At 45.9% G+C, this 20920-nt stretch overlaps 1 protein-coding gene across 11 annotated transcripts in view; it reads left to right on the top strand.

Annotated features, from left to right (window-relative positions):
* Positions 1–20920, top strand: part of EHBP1 (EH domain binding protein 1) — a 156428-nt gene that overhangs the window by 28760 nt on the left and 106748 nt on the right. For all 11 annotated transcript variants that reach the window (XM_088521261.1, XM_088521260.1, XM_088521263.1 and 8 more), the window contains exons 4-6: positions 1206–1259; positions 16007–16188; positions 17112–17251. In XM_088521261.1, the coding sequence (XP_088377387.1) occupies positions 1206–1259; positions 16007–16188; positions 17112–17251 (376 nt within the window). The remainder of the gene's footprint in view (positions 1–1205; positions 1260–16006; positions 16189–17111; positions 17252–20920) is intronic.

Genomic DNA, 20920 nt, shown 5'->3' with positions numbered 1-20920 from the left:
AGTAGGAAGCGTTTTTGTTACACAGGTTATCAGAAACACACAGCAAAGCCCCTGATCCTGTAGCCTTCGGAGGTGTGAGTCAGCGTTATTGCTGTAAATAGGAGAGTTTTCATTTTCTTTCTGGATTATTGCCTTGCATGGCCAAAACAAAGTTGTTTGATTTGTTACCTGGGCTGAAATACCATGCGACCATGCCCTGACTTTGCAAGTGGTTTTAGGTAATTTTACAAGCTCATTTACTGGCTTTTGGGAGAGCTGTGCAAAAAATAGAGCTGGATGAAATATTAAAGAGTTCAGTCACTTACTAAAGACTAGCTTATTAAAACATAAAATGATTAATGATCTCATTAAATCTCATTATATCATTTTATGCTGTATCAGAGGAAGCAATATTAAATTAAAGAGGTAATTGCCCCAGGTTAACTCATGAAAAGTGATAAGTATTTAATAGGTGGAATATGGATAATCTGTGTAGAACTGGTCTACAGCAGCCCAGCTAGGCATCCTGCACATTATTTACACAACGCATCATTCTACAAAGCTGATTAATGCAGGGAGTATATAATTACTTAATCTGATATTTGCAAGTACATCAATGGGGATATGAGCATATCCAGACATAATTTGTGCCTGTTGCCCATATATCATTATGGCCAGCAGTGCAGCGGGTATTTTTACACTCATTTGCAGTATGTAAAACACTTGGTTGCTTTTAAGAGCTTACAAAAAGTCATGTTTTAAGATTTCCAGTAGCAGCTTTTCACATCGATTCCCGTTTTCGGGGTGCTGCATGTTTAGCCTGTGTTTCAGGTGTCCCCGTGGTTGTGGCGGTTCCATTCGCAGATCCTACAACATCCCCATGGAAGCGCCTTGGCTTCTCCGCGCGCTGCCGGCGTTTCCCAGGGCCTGGCGAAACAGCAGCCCCCTCCTTGGGTTTGCAGCCCCGGCTGCTCCGGAGGAGGGCCGGGAATCCCTATTTTAGCATTGCTCCAAGTTTGCCCACTTGCTCCTGGCCCTGTTGGCAGCCATCGAAGCCTGCACCCCAGCTGGAGTATTCTCTTGTAACATCTTTAGTGGATAAAGATACATGTGTGAATTTCCTTCTCAAAATGTTGGCTGAATTACACTTTTCTTACTCGCCGAATTACACTTTTCTTACCCACTGCATTATTTTTAGACTCAAGTTCTCTGTTCTGTTTTTCTAGGATCCGCACGCTGAAGAGTTTGAAGACAAGGAATGGACGTTCGTCATTGAGAATGTAAGCTGGAATGTTATGTTTTTCTTCTTACACATGTAGGCCTTAATTATTTAAAAGATTAAAGGATGCCTGATTGCTGAAAAGGTTTGAGCAGCTGAACCACACTAAAATGTCGTTCTGTAGTAATAAAAATAAAGGCTTGTTAAAATAGTTACATCCTGATTAAAATACAGGAGGGGTAGTGCTACACTACACGGCTTAAATGCTTTCCCTGTCCTGTAAGTTATATATTGCTTTATTTTTCTGGGAGCTGTGGAGTAAACAAGTTATAGCTGGACTATGACTCATGTTTTATGGGTTATGACACATTATTTTTCTATGAGCAGAGGAGTGAACAAGTTAGAGCTGGATTATGACATCTGCCCATCCCGAGCCGCCGTGCACACCCTTCTCAGCTTGGAATATTGCTTTTCAGGGAAAAGCAGGTTCCCTGTTTTCCTTTAGAAAGGAGAAAACCGAGGCTGGGTGGAGAGGAGGGACCCGCCGCGGTCACTTCCCAAGAACAAGGGAATGGTGACGTGCTCCATGCCCGTCTTCCTGGGATGCTGCTGTGGGATGTGGGGCTGGCAGGACCCACCCGTGCTCGCTTTGGGCTCCAGCCCTCTCCGAGCTGCTCGGATGCTTCGGGGTTGGGAAGAGGCTTTGGCTTTTGGGCCCCTAAGGAAGCCAACCCTGCCCTGCACACGCGGCTTGGGAGCGCCGAGGGAATCTTTTCCAAGAGTAACAGCTCCGCTTAGTGGTGGATGAGGATATCTTCATTTATTTATTTCAGAGAGGGATAAATCGTCCAACCGCTGGACCACCTGGGCACAAAGCACCTGCTTATCCCAGATTCGGGAGCCAGCGAGATGATTAATCTGACGTTTATCACTTCCAGGCTTAACCTGGAGCTTTCCAGTTTTCTTAAAGGAATGTGCTCGTGCTCAGATCCGTGTCCCAGTCCCCTGCAGGTATCTGAAGGACCTTCCTGACCAGCAACACTAGCAAAACCAAACACTGAGGCCCAGCAAGTTGACGGAATAGGGAGCCCTTTCATCACCTGCGTTTCAGTAAACCCCATTTCTTTGGAGCTTACATTAAAATATTAAGACAGTTAGAAGTCACTGTTCAAGGTTGTTTGGTCCTGTTTTGTTTGGTCCTATGGCTGAGCAAGGATCAGCTAAGATGATACTCATTTTCAGCTGAGGCCACCAGTAGTTCACTACCAAATTAGAAAAAGCCTCTTCCATCTCTCTCCTCCAGTGCTTGAGCTCCAGCTTGCAGTGTCACTTCTTCAGCATTGGTTTCTTTTCTTTTCCACAAATGGGTTTTTTGGCCTTCTTGGCATACTTTTGCTCAACAAGAACTTCCCCTTTAGCAGCAGGTGAGAAACTCTCCCAAACAGCCTCGAGATCATGGGGTCAGGAAGGAAGGCTGCAAAGAGCTCAGCGGAGCTGGGATTTGGGACATGTCTCTTGCTCTCTGAAAGTTTTCTAGCTAATGGTAGAAGAAAGGAGCAGGAGAGGAGTGATGGTTTTAAGTGCTCTTTTTACTGACTGCAGAGGAATTTGGGATTTGTTCTGATCTTTGGAAGCTCTTCCTGGCTTTACCTACAGGAACTTTGTCTCATGGAAGTGTAGCTCGAGTCACAAGGGTGTCGTTTTGTCTCTTAGCGTGCTCAGTCATGGTTTGCTCATCATGCAGAGTATAGAAGATGGGTCTTCTGAGGATGGACCCTTCTTCTACCTGTGTGGTGGCTTCGGAGACAAGTACTTTCCATGCTCTGAAAGGAAACTGAAAAATTACTAGGATTGTTCAAAAGTTAAGGATGTGGTATATGGTATATGAAATAACTTTTCCACCTTCCTGTAGAAATGTTTTCTAAGCCCTGATTTCCTTCCTCTAATAGTTAAGAAATGCCTGCCCAATATATTGCAAAGTTCATGCTGGACATCTCCATCTTCTCTCTTCCATTCCTTGTCCTTCCACACACCTTTCTGCATGTATGTATATACATATATGTATATATATATATATATATATATGCTTTCCAGTAGCATAGGATGCAATCAAAGCAGTGGCAGTCACGACTTTATCCTCTTTTTATGTGGCAGCCCTCTAGATCATCATGTTTGCTGCTAACAGAGGACCTCCCAGCTCTGCAGGTGAACGGAGGACAGGTCCCCATCTCTTTCTGGAAAGTTGTGTAAGAATCATGAAACTTGGGCTGGAGGGAGCCTCATCCAGTCCCGTTGCCTGAAGCAGCATCATTCCAGATAAAATTTGTCCAAGAGGTTTTTAGAAAATGTGTAGAAATGGCCTCTCAGTCCAACCACTGGAGATGTTCTAGTCTCGGTCTCTGTCGGTGCAGCCTTAGGCTGCTGTTTCTTGCCTTGCTGCTTACGGACACGGAGAACAGATTCCGCCTTCGGTGTGTGTGAAGCCTCTTTCTCCTCCTAATTAACCACAACAGCGGTTAATGGTGATTAGACGTGGGATTTTCTTTCCAGTGTTTGCATTAACAGATCCTCTTTCCAAGGACTCATTCCCATAAGTGTCCTGCTCTGTCACGCTGCCCCGTGCTCAAAGGGGCCCAGGAAAAACGGTGTCCTCAACCTCTTCCAGGTCTTGCCCTGGAGCTACGTGTCTGTAGATTTGCCTTTTTTTGTGTGTTTTTTCTTTTTTTTTTGACCTCCCTTTTTAGGACACTCTAATAGTGCATTTTAAAGTGATGAATCTTGAAGAATCGCCAGGAAAATAAAATTCCTTTTGATTTACTACAGATTTATCTTTATTGTAGAAGCCACCCCTCTAAATCGAGAGGGCTTTGTAACATCGCAAATATACATTCTTATATGAGAGGCATCCAAGCTTTAATTTTTTTCTGGGAAAAATATATCCAACTAAATTGCTGAACTGAAGACAGGGGGAGAAAAAAAAAGAAAAGGAAAAGGGGAGAAAAAGAGCTGTTTAGGTGCTGCTGTTCGTATCGATTTACAGCAAAAGATAGAGAGGATGACTGGTCTAAACTGAAAAATGAGGTTGCTTCATTTTGCCTGTTGCTTTTGCTTAACTTGGAGAGCCTTAACCCAAGAAGAGGCTTTAGGTTTCGGAACCATCCGGAGCTCTAACGCAAGCAAAGCCTCGAAATGAAAGAAACACCACAAAGAACTTAAAACTTGCAGAAAAATCTGATTTAATTTTATAGGATCAATGGTATTGTTCTAGTCTTTCCCCAAGAAATTCTGTGGTTGCTTTTGATTTTTGTCTCCTTTCTGAATACCCCAAAGCATGATGAAGCCTTCACAGGCTGGGAGAAATGATTTCCCTCTCCTAAAATACCCATCTGCTGTATTTTTAGATTGACAACACAAACATGGGTAATAATAAATAACGTGAAGTGAATAGGAAGAAGAGGGCAGATAAAAGGGATGTAAAAAATGAGTTTGGTTCTAAACTTGAGGTTTGACATTTTTTAATTAACGCAGTATAATAAAACGAGGCATTAGCAGGAGTTTTCATTAGATACAAGTTCAAATATTTTCCAAGTGAGACTTTCAAGAAAAGCCAGTTCCCATGGACTTGAGCAGCAATTAGCCCGTGATGGTGGTAAAAACCAGGATTTGGGCTGAGTTTTAGCTTCACCCTAGTGCAGGAGCTACGCTGGCTTTGAGAGGTAAGTTTTGCTTTCCATCAGAATAACAGCAAAGCCTCATACCCGTTTCTAGAAAGGAGCAATTAGGGAAAGGTGCCACCACAGCACAGAGAATTGGAATTCTTGGATAGTCCTGTCAACTCCATGGGCAAAAAGAAGCCAGGGAAAGGGGACTGGCATGGAGAATAAGACAGTTCCTTATTTGCTCATCAGCTGCTATCCCAGAATTTATTACAGATTCTTGGCTATCTCTCCCCGTGCATCATGGTAGCCTGTGGGAGCTTAAGTTTAAATTGGCTATTTGATTTATTAAAGAAAATCATCAGAAAAGCTATACCGTTCGTTTTGTATTTTCTGCTTGAAATATATTTTTGGCTTAAAATAAGAAACAACCAGGTTGGCCTTTTCCTGAATTAAATGTCTGCATTTAATACATTTAGAGTAGGAAGCTCAAAGTTCAGACATGCTTTCCTGGTCCTTTAATTCCCCTGTCATATTCTGCTGTATGTGATTATGTGAACTGTGACTGTCTGTGTAAATTAGGCTGGATATTCTGGTCTAGATACAGCGAGGAATTAAATGCTGCTTTGTCAGCCATCTCACTCTTGCTCTGCTTTGAATTTAATGGAGAATCAGAAAAGTTGTTTTACTTTTAGTCTCTGCTTCCATTAACGATTTAGCACTTTGTTCGAGCTCGGAAATCTCTGAGATTAGGTTTTTGGAGCAAAACGTGTAGCAGTTTTCGCCTTGATGGACCAGCCTGTTTATGGTAGGAGCAAGGGGGGTAATATATGGTGGGTAGGAGTTTGGCTGCAGAAAGTTTCCACCCGATACTGAAAAACAAGAAACTGCCCCAAAATGCCAATGTATTTGTTATCTGTGACGGACAAGTAATTTCTGCCCAAAGCAAAAATATGCCAGAAATTGGGATGTTGCTCATCCTTTGCGTCATTAATACGTAATGATCTGTTAACCACCAGCTATGAGATGAACATCAGTCCTTATTTAAATAAGAGAACTTTTAACACCAAATTTCACTTTTTACACTTTTAATTCCTTATTTATCTTGAATCACTGGAGCATGGATCTTTTTTAATCCATCCGACTCTCTTCTATTGTGTTTTTTCAAATGTAGTAATAATTCTTTTGGTTGATCTCTATCTCCCAAATGAAACGCACTGCCTAAACTGCTTCAAATGGCGAATGTTTTCTGATGCAATGCTAATAACCGCAGTAGATGAAGCGACCAAAAATACTTGTTTCCAGATTACAGGACAATCGCGAGAACCGTGTTAGTCTTTCAGTTGAAAACTTCAGAAAGGAGAAATAATGTTATTTTCTGATATTTGCGCTACGGTTACACGAGAGGGTCTCGCAAATGGAGGCTGGAGAGAGGAGAGCGCTGGGAGCTGCACAGAACAGCCTGGTTATTACCCTCGAGTTTTATAAGCTCACTAAGTGCTGGATGCGTACAGCAAGATGAGTTTGATGACATATAATTTTTATGGTTATTATTGATTCACAGTGGTAAAGTACAACCGTTTCCTAAATTGCTGGTACCATTTTGCTCACATTTTTTTGTTGTTTGATTTCCCACTAGAAGTGCCGCGCGAGCCGGCTCGTCCGCGTCGCGGTCCGTGCTGTTCCTCGGAAGCTCATAAACAAGGCAGGCCACTTTGGAAGCAAACCTCTAATACTGCTGCATTAGGCGTGTTTAAAACCAGCAGCGTGTTCCAGCAGTTCTTAGCATATGTTTATTCATAGAAAATCAGCAGTAAAATATACTCGCCAGCTCGCACAAGAGACAGAGTCTGCATGAGGTCTTTTCTTTTTCAGACATCAAATATCGAGTAGTTTCTTGGTAATTGTTTTGCAGTGGGGTTCTAATCATACTCCAGGCGTAAGCTGAGCTGGCCAACTTGTGTTTTAATAGAAAAGTGTTTGCTTTTAAGCTTGTTGAGCGTGCCGCTCTTCCCTGGGTTTGCGTGCTCAAGTGCATTTTTATATTTATACACATACACAAATATCTGTTGGCTCTCGATGCCGTTCGGGATGTCATTATCTGAAATGGCGCTCGCTGGGGCAACATTATGAGAGAGAAATCTCATTTTGGACCCGGTAGCCATGCAGTGCTAAAACAGCATATACTGCATCCGTTCAAATTACGTAGACATCCAATATGGGAAAAAATGCCAGGACCGGTTAATGAAAAATATATTTTGATGCAAGTCACCTTCCAAAGCAGATATTTGGAAGTTGAATGCGTCGCGTGATTTGAGATAATACCTTACATATAATACCCTAGAGAAACGTGTCAAAAGGCAATCGGAATAGCCATTATTCTGTAAAATTCTGCTTGGCCTCATGTAATTGAATAGGGTTGTACTTGTAAGTGGTCACTACTTAAGGCAGGGCATATTATTTGAAAAGAGTGGCCTGCAGTAGAACAGAATCATTGGCCGGCTGACAGAAAATGAGTTTTATGTTCCTGGAATGCTTTGTTTTTAGGAAAACCCTGTGGCAAAGGGATTGCTCTGAGTCTTGTTGCCTGCAGCCTCTTATCTTAGGTCGTTAGCCGGCTTAATAGAGTTTAATATAACTGCAATTAATTGACCTCCAAAACTTAATGGATGCCGTTTCAGACAGTCCCCTCGGCGTGTGCTTCGTTCGGAAGCGATCCCGTGTGTGAGTGAAGCACCATAAAGTGACCCCTCGGGTTTAGCGGGATTGGAGCTCCTTGGAGCAGCAGGCACGTGGCCGCCTCGCGGACACGACCCGGCGCGAAGGCGGGATCGGAAACCCGCCTGGGAGGGAGGAAAACGGGAATGCTGAGGAGCAACCTCCTCCTGCAGCGCCGATTCCTTTGCTCCACCAAAGGCGCCCGTGGAGGGACGTTCATAATTTACCTTCCTGGGGCAGGGAGTCTCCTCTGGCAAGAGGAAAACACGGTCAGTGGCATCCTCAAAAACAGGAGCCGTTGCGCGGATGTGGCTGGATTGCTGCGTTTTGGAGCCAAGCGCTTTTGAAAATGAAGAGAGTTGTGTCCGTTACATTCCGCTTGCGTTTTCCTTGCAACTGCAAGCTGGAAAATGCTCCTCGAAGGGACAGCTGAGGTTCTGGAAATCTTCTGGTGTTGATGGCCACAATGTGCCCACATCCAAGGAGGTTCTGGAAATCTTCTGGTGTTGATGGCCACAATGTGCCCAGGTCCAAGGGGTGCTCTTCAGTAACCTCATCTCATCCCCGTCAAGCAAAACACTCCTGCATGAGATGAATCCAGTAGGAAACTGCTCCCGCAGCAGCAGGGATGCCCCTGTTCTCTGAAGGGCCAAATGGGTTTTCACGTGTAAAATCTGGTCCGCTTCCCTCTTTTGGTCTCAATGTGCTCGGGGGAGTTTTCTTTCCTCTCAGGGACAAACGGGTTGTGTTTAGGCTCATTGGAGTAGCAGGCAGGATGGAATTGGGATCCGTAGCACGTGCGTTGCCAGAAAGTAGTTAAATATGAGATGGGTTTTGGCTGTGGTGGAGCTGGGAAGGCCCATGGGGCAGCAGCAAAACAAGGCTTGGAGGCCGATCTACCAGCCCCGAAGTGCAAAATGCAGGAATCATAGAATCACAGGATGCTTAAGGTTGGAAGGGACCTCTAGAGTCATCTAGTCCAACCCCCCTGCACACGCAGGGTCACCTAGAGCACGTGGCACAGGACTGCGTCCAAGCGGGTTTGAAGATCTCCAGAGAAGGAGACTCCACAACCTCTCTGGGCAGCCTGTTCCAGTGCTCTGTCACCCTCACTGTGAATAAATTTTTCCTTAAGTTCCTGTGGAACTTTTGGTGCTTCAGTTTGCCAAGTTTGGTGCTTCAGAAGCCAAACAGGGGCCCGAATTGCCCCCAATCCCGTGGATTTTGGCGCGTCCCCGCGGAGCCCCGTCTCGCGCTCGCCGCTGGATGGCACCCTGCGCCCGGGGACGCCCCGCGTTACGCGAGCGGCGGCTCCGCGCGGGAGAGCGGAGGCCGCGAGGCGCCCGGCGAGCGCGGGATGAGATGAATGGAGCGGCGAGGCTAAGCTGTCCTGACCCCTCGCGAGAGAATGGATGAAAAAGGGAAGAATGAGCTATTGTGCCGAAGGGAGAGGATGAAATCCGAGATCCCCGCACGTAATCTCGGGCTCAGCCTCTGAAATGTTAATCCCTGGGTAGAATTATTTGAGCTGTAGATTGCAATTTATCATCAAAATGGCACCGTGTCAAACAATGCTGCTCGTGCGGGTGGTGTTTAGAACGATCCCATTTTCATATAAAACGGTTCAGGGAGCACGGGCTCGCGGGGAACGGGTGACTCGGGATGGTTTTGCCTGTTGCTAAGCCGGGCTGCTCCAGCGGAGCCGGAGCCCGGCGCTGGCTTCCCGCATCCCTGGCCGAGCCGGAGCCAGGCGCTCCGAGCCGCTCCCTCCGGGTCCGCGCCAAGGAAATGGGAGCCAGATCCGCCGCGGGGTTAAAAATCCCCGGGATTGGAGCTGCCTGTTGTGCCGAGGTGGCCCAAAGGGCCATGTCCTTGTGCCTCGGGAGCCGCAGCCCCGGCCAGGGGCTTCCTCCCCTCCTTTTTTTGGCGTGTGCCGGTAGAGGGAGTCCAAAAATTGCCACGGCGCCGGGGGACAAAATCGCTGCCCCAAAAGGCAGCCCCTTCCTCCGGTGCCGTGACGTGATCCGTGGTGAAACGCCAGGGACCCGATCCTTGGGGAAAAATGGAGTTGGAGGAAGATAAGGAGAGCCCAGGCACCGCTGAAGCGTCTGGTGCGGTGTCATCTTTAGAGAAGAGCATTTAAATTCAGATATCCACGTAGAAATCTCCGTTCCTCCTTATTTCCCCCCTCTCCTGCCCGCCACGGACCTATGGCTTGCTTGAAAATTCCCTTCCAATTTTACTGTTAGAGCAAAAAAGCAGTATATTTTAGTGCTAATAATGCGGTTATTTTTCTAAAGCAGCTATTATACCATACTAATATTGTAAAGCATTTGCAAACGCAAAATATTGGGATGAAATAGGCGGGGGTTTTGCTGTTCTGTTTTGTCTTTTAGCTTTTCTTTCTGCTTGCAGAAAGCAGTTGTAATCCCCCCCGCAGAAGTTGTTTCAGGAGGTGCCCGGCTTCGAAGCAGTGACTATTTGCTGCTCTTTCAGCGTTGAGAAAAAAAAAAGCCTGTTTCAGCACAGTGGTAATTAAAATCTCTTCAAAAAAAATATGCTAGTATCAACAAGACATTTTGAAAGTGTTGAGCGTGTTTGGTTTTGAGGTATACACAAAGCTTTCTGCAGCGGCAGGCCTGACTGAGCAGTCACGATGGCTGTGAACTGAACTATGAAGGAGACATTTGTCTTGGAGTGGGACCTTTTGTGCTAATCCTTCCAACCTTTATATTGTAGCATTTCGTGCTGGTATTTAGTCAGCGAATAACTCGCATCGTGCACTTACGATCCCTCTCCTTTGGAAATGAGTGCCAGGGTGGCATAAGGATCAGTGGTAAATACAAATTATTATTTTATACTTCAGGTTTCTGCTGCACCGTGGCCTTTATTGTATTTTTTTTTCTCCTCAGAGGCTGATACCTTCGTAGCACACATCGATTCCAGATTAACGTTTATAAGCGGCTCCTCATCACGGTCGCGTTCAGGGTTCTCGGGCTGCTTTGTGGCTAAAAATGCTTCCAGAACTGCAAAATAGCCACTGGAATTGTGAAATTCACGCTGCTTCCACAGCGTTCCATAAATAACTCGGTTGGGAACTGCATAGTGCAGTAGCAAAGCTGGGTTTAATAGTACCTCAGCTACCAGGTGGGGTTTTTTATCCCTGAATTAGGCATGGACTTGAGGATCAAATTTGATCAACTTAATAAAAAGATGTTGAACTGTTTAAATTCGGGGCAGTTGAGGTTTTGTCTGCAGATAAGGCCCTTCAGATTCCCGTGTGGCATGGTGGTAATTAGCCAAACAAAAAAAATCTGTCCTTAAATCACAAATTGTGCAGAAGCAAGTCGCAACAAATCTGGGTAGTGCCGTTCTGCGGTACGGCAGGAATTGGTATGAAGCCTGTTAAAGAACAGCTTCAAGATGTGTCTGGGATATAAAAAATAGATCTCCCTGTCAAGCTATTAAAAAAAAATCATTTTAAGCAGAACTTTCTAATTGCTGAAAATGAAAGGACCAAAGTGTGTGTGGGGGGTGTGGGGTTGGTTGGTTGTTTGCTTAATTTTTCGTCTCAGCTTTTTTTTTAAAAAGGTAATTCTAGTGTTATTTAGAGCTGTAGATGTCAGGGGAAAACTATTATATATTTGTGTAGGTTGTGGGCCTCCTCCTGCAGCTTAGCTCGTGGTGGCAAGAAGCCTTCAGTCTGAGCCTGATGTGGGACCTTTCCTGTTTTTTGGTATGGGGCGCACTCAAAACTACACGGTGACCATCCGTGTGTCCTGGGTTCTGGATTTCAAGACTTGGGAAGGGGAAAGGGAAGGGTTTTGCCTTGGCCGGCCACGTCCTCTCGCTTGTGTTTCGGGCAGAGCGGCGTTAATTCCGCCTCGCAGTGATTATTCCGAGTGCCTTATCATTTCGGATCGGCGCGTCTACTTTTAAGGTACGCCAATTGCTGTAATTAATTAAAGTCCTGCAGATGCTCCTGGTTAAGCCAATTTAGAGCGCCGGGCGTGAATTTCCAGTTATGTGAGCTGGATAATGGCAGGGCCTCCACGCGGGAGCCGATTCCGCCCGTGGTGGCACCGAGCGGCCCGCGCGGCCGATGCCCTTCGGAGCAGGGCCGGAGCCACCAAATGCAAGGGATGGATCCAGAATTAAGTTAAGGAACACTGAGCGTTCCCTTAATTCTCTCAGCTGGGTTGTCTCCACAGCTGAGAGGTGGAGATGAGCGTGTTTTCATCAGAGTGGCTCTGTATTTATTACTTTATACTTGTTTTGGGTGCAGATGGAGTTTGTTAATAAACCGTTTGCACAGTCTGTGCTTTTTATACATATGTGAACTCGCTCATAGGACACCCTTAGATATGTTGGCAATCCTTCTATACATTCTAGAAATGGCTTGCTGGACTAGAGAGAATAACATTTAAAATGAAAATATTAGAATCTGTAGATGTTACTTGAAGCTGGCCCTGGTCGCATGTGTTTGTATGTAAATTTGCATGCATGTATGTTGCATGTGTTTGTATTATCACGTGTGGGAATCTGATAACATGATGTGTGGACAGTATAAATGAACGGGACGCCGTGCAATATGTGACATGCTGGCGGTTTGGTTTGTCACTTTGGGGTTTCAGACTTAAAACAGGGCTACACGATGCGCTGAAGCGCCCCGGAGGCGGTGACGTGCGGGTAGGAAGGGGCCGTGTCCGTAGGATGGGAACTAACAGGGTGGGAGCAGCCCTGGAGCGCTGGGATTTCCTGCAGAAGTCGGTGTGGCCAAGGACACGCGCAGACCCCCCGAGAGGGACAGGGTTTGCCCCCCATTCGGGACAGAACGGGCAGGTTTTCGTCCTGGGCCTGCAAACACGAGACCTTCGGCGTGTGGGAGGGTACAGGGAGCCTGGTGGAAAGACACGGAAACTGGGCCTCGGAGAGGAGCCCGGGAATGCGGCGCTTTGTCTGGGTTTGTTTTTCTGCCGTTTAAGCTGGGGCCCAGACGGCAAAGGAGGAGGAAATTGGCTGCGTAGGAGCAGGAGTCGGAAATTTTTGCAAGGGGGAGTGGAGGAGAGCAGGGCGCGCTGCTTAGATGGCGCTGGCCTCATTCCAGGGAGTGGGAATAAAGGCAAGGAGGCGCGTGCGAGCATTTATCCATTTGTATCCTCGCGTGTTCTCGGGTGACCCCAAGCAAAAAAAAATGCCTTTTTGGAAGCCTTCACCTTGGTCTCGCTTTCACCCAGAGCTGTGCAAGGTAGAGGAGCCGTCCGGCACGTCCCACCACCCTTGGTAGGAGGCCAAACCCCCTAAGTTCCTGTTTTTAAGAAAAACGCTTGTTTTTGTAATGCAGGTCGGGGGAGGTTTTATTACGGCACGACACCATCCTGCTTTGTGGGAAGTTTGTAGCAGAGCGAGGCCACGTGGCCTGGGTGAGATTTGTGCCTTAGGAGGCATCTCCTGCACGTGGTGCCGTGTAGGTAACCCCAAAACAAGCCCCCTCTTGCACAAGGGAGCGCGCGCGGAGGTGCTTTCGGGTGCCATAAACCCCGCGATAGCATCTCCTGTTTTATAAGGGCTAATAATTTGTTCCCGGGTTTAACAAGGTGCTTAATCACACGGCTTTTCTGAACTTGATTTAATTGCACCTAAATCACATGTTTGAAGATGAATACCTTGCTGGACTGAAATGTGCCCTATATGATGTCACTCTATCGCTGTGTTTAATGGAAATAGGAGATTTATAGGCCTCACAGTCAGGCATTTAGGCATGTGGTACCCCGTGATGGCCAGAGCCAGTAACACAAGAGCACAACAAAACACCTTAGGAATGTTCCCATACATCCTCCTTTTCTCGTGCTTCTCATGTAATAAGGATTTTTTACGTCCATTTGCTCTCTGTTCTACTCTGTCTTGCAGCCTTTTGTGGCTATGTTTTATACTGTAAATGATGGACCTTAGAGGTGGCTTTTTAAAGGAACTGAAACTCTCGAAAATTCCTTTATGTTACCGTGTTGAACATGCAATAATTATTGCTGCCTGTTAGGACGGCAACAAATTGCTTTAAGACATAAAGCTCTTAGTGCCCATGACTTGGTGAGGAGAAAACAATTTGTGTATTAAGTTTTTCACAATTAAAAATCTGGAAAAACTTGTTTAAGAAAATGTTAGCCCAGGCACATGCAGCTTTTGTCAGTGTAATATGCAGACCTGAACACGACTCCTTTTATCAACAGTACAGTGTTTCATATTTAATCAACATAAAATAAAGTGCTTCCCTCACATGAATGTAACACGGATCAAGTCGCCGCCAAAGCAAATAAAAGAGTGAATGCTTTGCTAATCATCCATAACTAATTTGTGCATACACAGAAAAAATGAAATCTGTTTTTGACGAGCGCTTTGTCATAGAAGCAGCAAGGGAGGATTGAACATGTAATGTGCATTAGTACCGCGGTGAATAGCAATGGGGAGATCCGAGATGTTTGCCGGGGCCGGCTTCTATTTCTTGATAGCAGCAGCATTTAACAGCAACTTAAGATAAGAGGCGGGAAGGGTTTTTAAGTTGTTTGCCAAAGCATAATGATACTGTGCTGAAATAACCCTGGATGGGACCTTGTTGCCATGAGTATCGCAGGACGCGGCCGCCTGTCTCTGTGGCAGGCCCAGCTAACAGATAATGCACAGGGAGGAGAACGTTCAGCACGGGGAATGCGATTGCCTCCTCTGGGGGCAGCAGGGTTTTCTCAAGGGCTGCTTCGTTACCAGCCCTTTTTTTTAATGACTGTTGCTGCTTAAGGGCCCCCCTTCATGGGCCTGGAATTTCGTGTCCTTTCCCCGCTTTGCTTGGGGGCCTCGTCCCGTTATGTAATGTCCTCTCGGGAAAAGCCTTTCTGGCCACTCCTGGTCGTGTTTTGGCGTCTTCAGGAAGTCGTGAGGGAGAGGGAAGAAAGTAAGACGAGCACGACGCCAAATCCAGCAGTGATACACTGATGCTCTGCAGGAACGTCCCTTCAGGTACATCACGTTGTGCATCTGAAGCGGCCTGTTAGCTAAAACCAAGGGTGATCACCCACCAAAGTGATTAGTAATGTGGGCCCAGGGTTGGAACAAGGGCGATGGTTGTGGTAGGGGAGCAGCTCAATACTGGGCCCGGGTGTTGGGTGATGCGGAGCTTAATCTTGCTCCTTGATTGGCAGTGGTGGCCGAGGATGAGCCCTCATGGTGTTTGTGATAGTCACATCTGCTCAACTTGCTGCTGCGAAGAGTATTTGCATATTCTTAAGTCTTCCTTCTGAGAGGGCCTAAATCCTTCTCGAGTGTTTGATGCATTTTTTTGAAATTCATTCATAAGGTATCTACATGCACTAATAGTTCTGTATAATATTGCTGCGCGTAATCTGACAGATAAGGCTAGTTTTTTAAACAAGGTATTCTTTGGGGAATGACATATTACAGTCTGCCTTATTCTACTGGGCGGAAATGTCAAGTACTTTGAAAAAGGATGCCTGAATGTTTTGATTGAATTACTACTCCATATTCAACACAAATTGTCAGCTGCAATAAAATGTAGACTTATTGTGAGAGCATCTTTCAAAAGAGTTAACATCAGGGCTTTCCTGATTTATTTTTGTTACTAGAGCCTTATTACATGTAATCATTCCTTTCCTACTTATGCTGATATCAAACACAGCGAGTAGATTCTTAGATGCATTTTAGATTAATTTATGTCTGAATTACTGAACTGTGAGCAACACCTTTATCTTGAAATACAATTTAGTCTTCTATCTTTCTCTTACCTTTTTTTTTTTTCTTGTACAGTTTTTATTGATGTTTTTGGAAGGACTGTCAGCCTTAATTTCAGAAACCAGTGACTCTTGATAGTGCATGTGCAACACTAGTGAGAAGTAATCTTGCTTTCAAAAATATTTAGGTGTTATAGTTGAGTGCTAGATATTGCTAGTGGCTCAAAGTAGTACCTTAATGTTCTGTTACTATTTTGTATAGAAACATAGGTACTATTAAACCCTGTTATCTTATGTGCTTTGGATAAAAACCTGGTCCAGTTCTCTAAAGGAGTAGCAGAGATATATTGCCATTTGCTTACATGGAAACCTGCAGTGGAAGAGGCTGTGAGATGATACGAGCCTCGATGACTGAGCATCTGATATGAAAATTCCCTAGTTAAAAACCAATTTGTCCACTGGGCCTGTCTTCAAAGGGCCATCGTCGGTGGTGGGGCTGCTTTTAGAGCTGGCTTTTTGTCCCTGGAGAGGATCATAGCAATCCCTTGTGGCTGCACAGTTGGAAGAAGAACGATGCAGATTTAACAAATTCCTTATTTTCCTGTTTGGTTGTTTTTTGTTGGTTTTATGTACATGAGGGTTTTATTGCAACAACCCCTTGCACCTTTAATGTTCTTTTTTTTTTGGTCCACTTTCAGGAATCTCCTTCTGGACGCAGAAAGGCACTTGCCACCAGCAACATCAACATGAAGCAGTATGCGAGCCCCATGCCTACCCAGACCGATGTCAAGTTGAAATTCAAACCTTTGTCCAAAAAAGTGGTATCTGCCACACTGCAGTTCTCTCTATCTTGTATTTTCCTGAGGGAAGGAAAAGCCACGTAAGTGGGGTTTGGTTTCATTTTGTTTTTAATTTTAAGCAGCTAGCCTGCTTTGTGCTGCTTTGTAAAAATGGGTCTTTTTAGGACAAACCTTCTTTTGGAGGAAATCAATTGGATTCAAAGATACATTCCCACTTAGGAGTGGGGCTTCACTACTGCCCTGAACCAGGAATTAAAAAAAAAAAAAAAAGTGCTTGTGAAAGCACTGTTTTGTTGTATACGTAACTTTGGGGAGGTCAAGAGTGTCCTATTAGTCAAAACAAAAGTGAGAATTCAGGTGTTCCGTGTGTGAACAAACACAAGGTGAGAAAACATGAGCTAGATCAGGGCTGATTTGCAAGGAATCTTTCTCCCAGGGGAAGGATTTTAATACATACCTGCTCCCATGAGCATCCTAGCTACACAGTTAGAACATGTTGAGTTTGACTCGCCTGATGCTGCCTTCTTTTCCTGTGTTTTATCTGATTTAATCTATTGATTATCAAAACAGGATGATGAATCCTGGAGCATATAGCATGAAAGGAAAGGTCTTTGCAACTTCCCAATAGTTACTTGTTCTGGAATTATTATTAATTGTTCTTATTTATATTATAAAACACTTGCTCTTCCCAGATGACGGGAAGGTCTGTGGTGCTGATTATTGTGAACTCTTGAGTGCAAAGTGAATTTCCCCAAAGAATTTCTGGGTTTAACAGTATTTTAAGATGCTGGGATTAATTCCCATGTTTTAAGTGCTTCTGAGTTTCGGAGTTCACAGCGCAAACTTGTGCGTGGTTTGTGTAGCATCTTTATTCCTGCAAGATCCAAGCTGAGGGAAGAAAAGAAAACATAAAAATATTGTATTCTTAAAAATCTTCTACGTAGTATCAGATATGGTCTTAATGGCTGGATTTTTAATGCCTGCTTTAAAATTTGTTGCTTAGGGATGAAGATATGCAAAGCCTGGCTAGCTTGATGAGTATGAAACAAGCCGATATTGGAAATCTAGATGACTTTGAGGAAGACAATGAAGAAGATGAAGAAAACAGAGTGAATCAAGAGGAAAAGGCTGCAAAGATTACAGGTGGGTTTCTCATGTGGGAGGTAATAGTTAGGAACAGTAGGTGAACAGAGAAGTAGAAAGGTCAATGAGCAAGAAAGCAACAGATGAGGTAAGTGGAAGATTATAGTGTGTTTGGGAGAATAACTGAGAATTCAGTGGGTGCAGAGGTTCTGTTCAATAAATGGTAATTTCAGGCAGTGTCCTTCCTTTTGGTTGGGGCCTGACTTGGTGAAATAAAAACAGGAGAGCGTTACAGGGCTTGAACTGAATTTGACAGGGGGTTTCAAGTGGCTTTCTAAGTAAAGGTCAGCCTCGGAGGTGTCTCTTCTTCTTGGGTTGCCTTCAGCAGCGGTGTTGCTTCACTGGCCTGGCTAAGTCTTCTCCAGGTAGACAACGAGCGGCCCAGAAGGGATGGGAGTGAGAGGGAGTGAGTGCAGCCTCCCAAGGAGATGGGAGAGTGTAAAACAAGGGCAGGAAGTAGCCACGAAGCAGTACAACGTAAAGGATCTGTTCCAGCATCTGTTCAAGCAGACGTAAAGATGTCTCTTGATTTCATTGGCCGTTGGAGTGACTCCTATAATAAACATCATGAATGGTGAAAACTAATAAAACACAAGGAAAAAAGCTGAAGAACCAAGGAGAGGGGGGGAAACTGTTTCTGATAGAAACCAGAAAAAAATAGGAATATAGATGGAGAAAGGGAACAAATCTGATGTGGTGACTTTTATTTTTTTTCTTCAAAACATAATGGTGCTGCCAGGCGCCCGTGAAGTTAATTGTGGGAGTTACATAAGCCCTTTGGAAGGGCGCTGCTCCCAAGGTTTGCTCCGCCGGGGCGGCTGGAATGCGCGGCTGACTCAGAGAGCCCGGGGCCGGGCGCTTCCCTCCGCGTTCCCAGCTGGAAAACGCGGAGCCGGCCTGCACCTACCGCCGGGATTCCTCGGCTTGGGGTTTTCCAGGGAGCTTTGGAAGAGCAGCAGGGCGCTAGGGACAGTCGTCCGTCCCGGTGTCGAGGTCTTGTCCCAGAGCTGCCTCTGTTGAGTGACCTGACGATTCGGGTCGCAGACACGCGACCTGCAGGCACGTGGCAGGGTGCAAAAATTACGTTTTTTTTCTTCATTGGGCCCAAAGCGTTGTAGTTTGAGTGCTGAAGGAGCAGATTCCCAGCGGGAGAGCAGGAAGCTGCTGCCAAGGGCTCTAGGTGGTGCAGGTGAGTTAGGGAAGGCTGCCTCTCCCCGGGGCGCTCTCCCCGGTGCGTTGTGTAACTCGGGGCAGGGAGCCGGGCTGCTGTTTCTCCAGCTCCGTGGAATCAGTGAAGCAACACTCACCTCCTTCGGAAGCACCGTGGATGTGGGAGCAGTCAGCACGGGAGCTGCTGCTGTAAAGCCGACCTTAGCGTGAAACTGAAAGAGGTTTTCCATGCAAAACTCTATTTAATTTAAAAAAAAATCTTCCTTCCTCCATCTCTGTCCCCTTCCTCTCCAGTATTTGTGGCTTATACCTTTTCAAATATACAAGCTCTATCTCCATCCAGCTATTCTGTTCTGTGTGAACATAAAAATAATGTGCTTGTAGTCATAATCTACCATGCTTCAAATTTTTGGTTGCTAAGTCATTAAAAAATGTGGGTTTCAACCACCCAGAATGGCTCCATACTTATTCCTGAGGTGAAGACAAGCCCTTCCAACATCCCTGGAGAAATTTGCCTCGTCATGCACAAACAGGAGAGTAACACGTAGCCGTTTCCCTTCATGTTTTATTTGGTAGCTGCAGGCTGGTGCTGGAGCTCACAGTGTCCCATGCACAGGAGCGGGAGCCGTGCGCTGCCTGCAAGGAGAACCTTTAACTCCTTAATTTAATTTGCCATTTAAACATACACCCCTCGTGCAAGCTTCTGATAGGAAACAGAGCAAGAAGTACCTTTGGTTTTGTGTTTTCTTTTTTTTTTAATTCAGTAGCACCAAGCTGCTTAAAAAAGAGAGAAAGAAGGAAATAAAAAAAAAGAGGGAGCGAGCAGTGATTTATGCGACATACTTGTAGAACAGGCTAATATACCTTTGTAGATAATGAGATATAAAAAAGATAATATAGGGCATAAATCTCCAACCTGCCATTTCCACACTCCAAAATATGACATAAACCATTTAGTATTGAAATGAGAAGCATTGTAATGTGTATGGGTGTTTAGGTTGGCAGATGGGACCGGGTGATTCAGACCACATCAAAGAATCCCTTTTTAAAGCTCTGAATTTAAATTGTTATTTTCTGACAATAATTGTAATTGTTTTTTTTTTCACATGCTGGAATAATAAATTGTAAATCTTGTCAGCATCTCACCCCATCTTTAAGTAGTAATTTGTTTGTACTACTGTTTTATAAGGTCAACTCTGTTTTATTTGAGCACAGCAAGGTATTTGCCATTGTGTGCTTTGAGTCTTACAAACTCTCAAAAGACAGTATTATATTGTTCCGATCTCTAAGGTTTATATATAATTTTATACTGAGCAAGCGGAGAGTTTTTGGCAGGTGGTTGGTGTGACTTTTTAAGACCAGGGTCTTGTTTGTTGGAGCTCAAAGTAACGAGGTGAGACCAGTGGCATTAACTTTCTGTAGATAGCTATAAATTCAATCACAACTGAGTAGATTTTGCTTTTAGATAAAGAATATTTAAGGGAAGGGGTAAAGGGGAATTTTTCCATGGCTGTGCCATCCTCAGAATAGACCAAGGTGCCATCGTTTGACTTGGAAAAGTGCAGATTGGGAAATTTATACAACAATTTAGCTTTGGGGGAAGAGATTTTTGCTACGAGTGTGAACTGCCCAGCAGGGCACTAAGGGGCACCAAGCGGGAAGGTGTTGCCCTGGGCTAGAGCATTAAGGGCAACTGGAAGGAGCCTTTCTCTTGCCCGGGGTTCCTCCTGCGCTCCTCGGGTACAGGCAGATGCCAAGGGTTCCTCCTGTGCTCCTCAGGTACAGGCAGATGCCGGGGGTTCCTCCTGCCCTCCTCAGGTACAGGCAGATGCCGGGGGTTCCTCCTGCGCTCCTCGGGTACAGGCAGATGCCGGGGGTTCCTCCTGCCCTCCTCAGGTACAGGCAGATGCCGGGGGTTCCTCCTGCGCTCCTCGGGTACAGGCAGATGCCGAGGGTTCCTCCTGTGCTCCTCGGGTACAGGCAGATGCCGGGGGTTCCTCCTGCCCTCCTCAGGTACAGGCAGATGCCGGGGGTTCCTCCTGCGCTCCTCGGGTACAGGCAGATGCCGGGGGTTCCTCCTGCGCTCCTCGGGTACAGGCAGATGCCGAGGGTTCCTCCTGCCCTCCTCAGGTACAGGCAGATGCCGAGGGTTCCTCCTGCCCTCCTCGGGTACAGGCAGATGCCGGGGGTTCCTCCTGTCCTCCTCGGGTACAGGCAGATGCTGGGGGTTCCTCCTGCCCGCTATCAGGTACAGGCAGATGCCGGGGGTTCCTCCTGCCCTCCTCGGGTACAGGCAGATGCCGAGGGTTCCTCCTGCCCGCTATCAGGTACAGGCAGATGCCGAGGGTTCCTCCTGCCCTCCTCGGGTACAGGCAGATGCAGGGACATGCGGCTCTGTCCCGGACTCTTTCGGGCTGCCCCGGGCTCAGACCCCGTCACCACAGCAGCTGGATTTGTCAGCTACTTTAAGGGGGATCAGAGAGGAATTTCTCCCCTTGG

This window comes from Tinamus guttatus, unplaced genomic scaffold (genome assembly GCF_059628265.1).
Source record: "Tinamus guttatus ecotype Peru unplaced genomic scaffold, ASM5962826v1 Tinamus_guttatus_pri_ptg000116l, whole genome shotgun sequence".
NCBI lineage: Eukaryota > Metazoa > Chordata > Aves > Tinamiformes > Tinamidae > Tinamus > Tinamus guttatus.
Note: the sequence above shows the minus strand (reverse complement) of the source record. Positions and strands in the feature narration are given on the sequence as shown.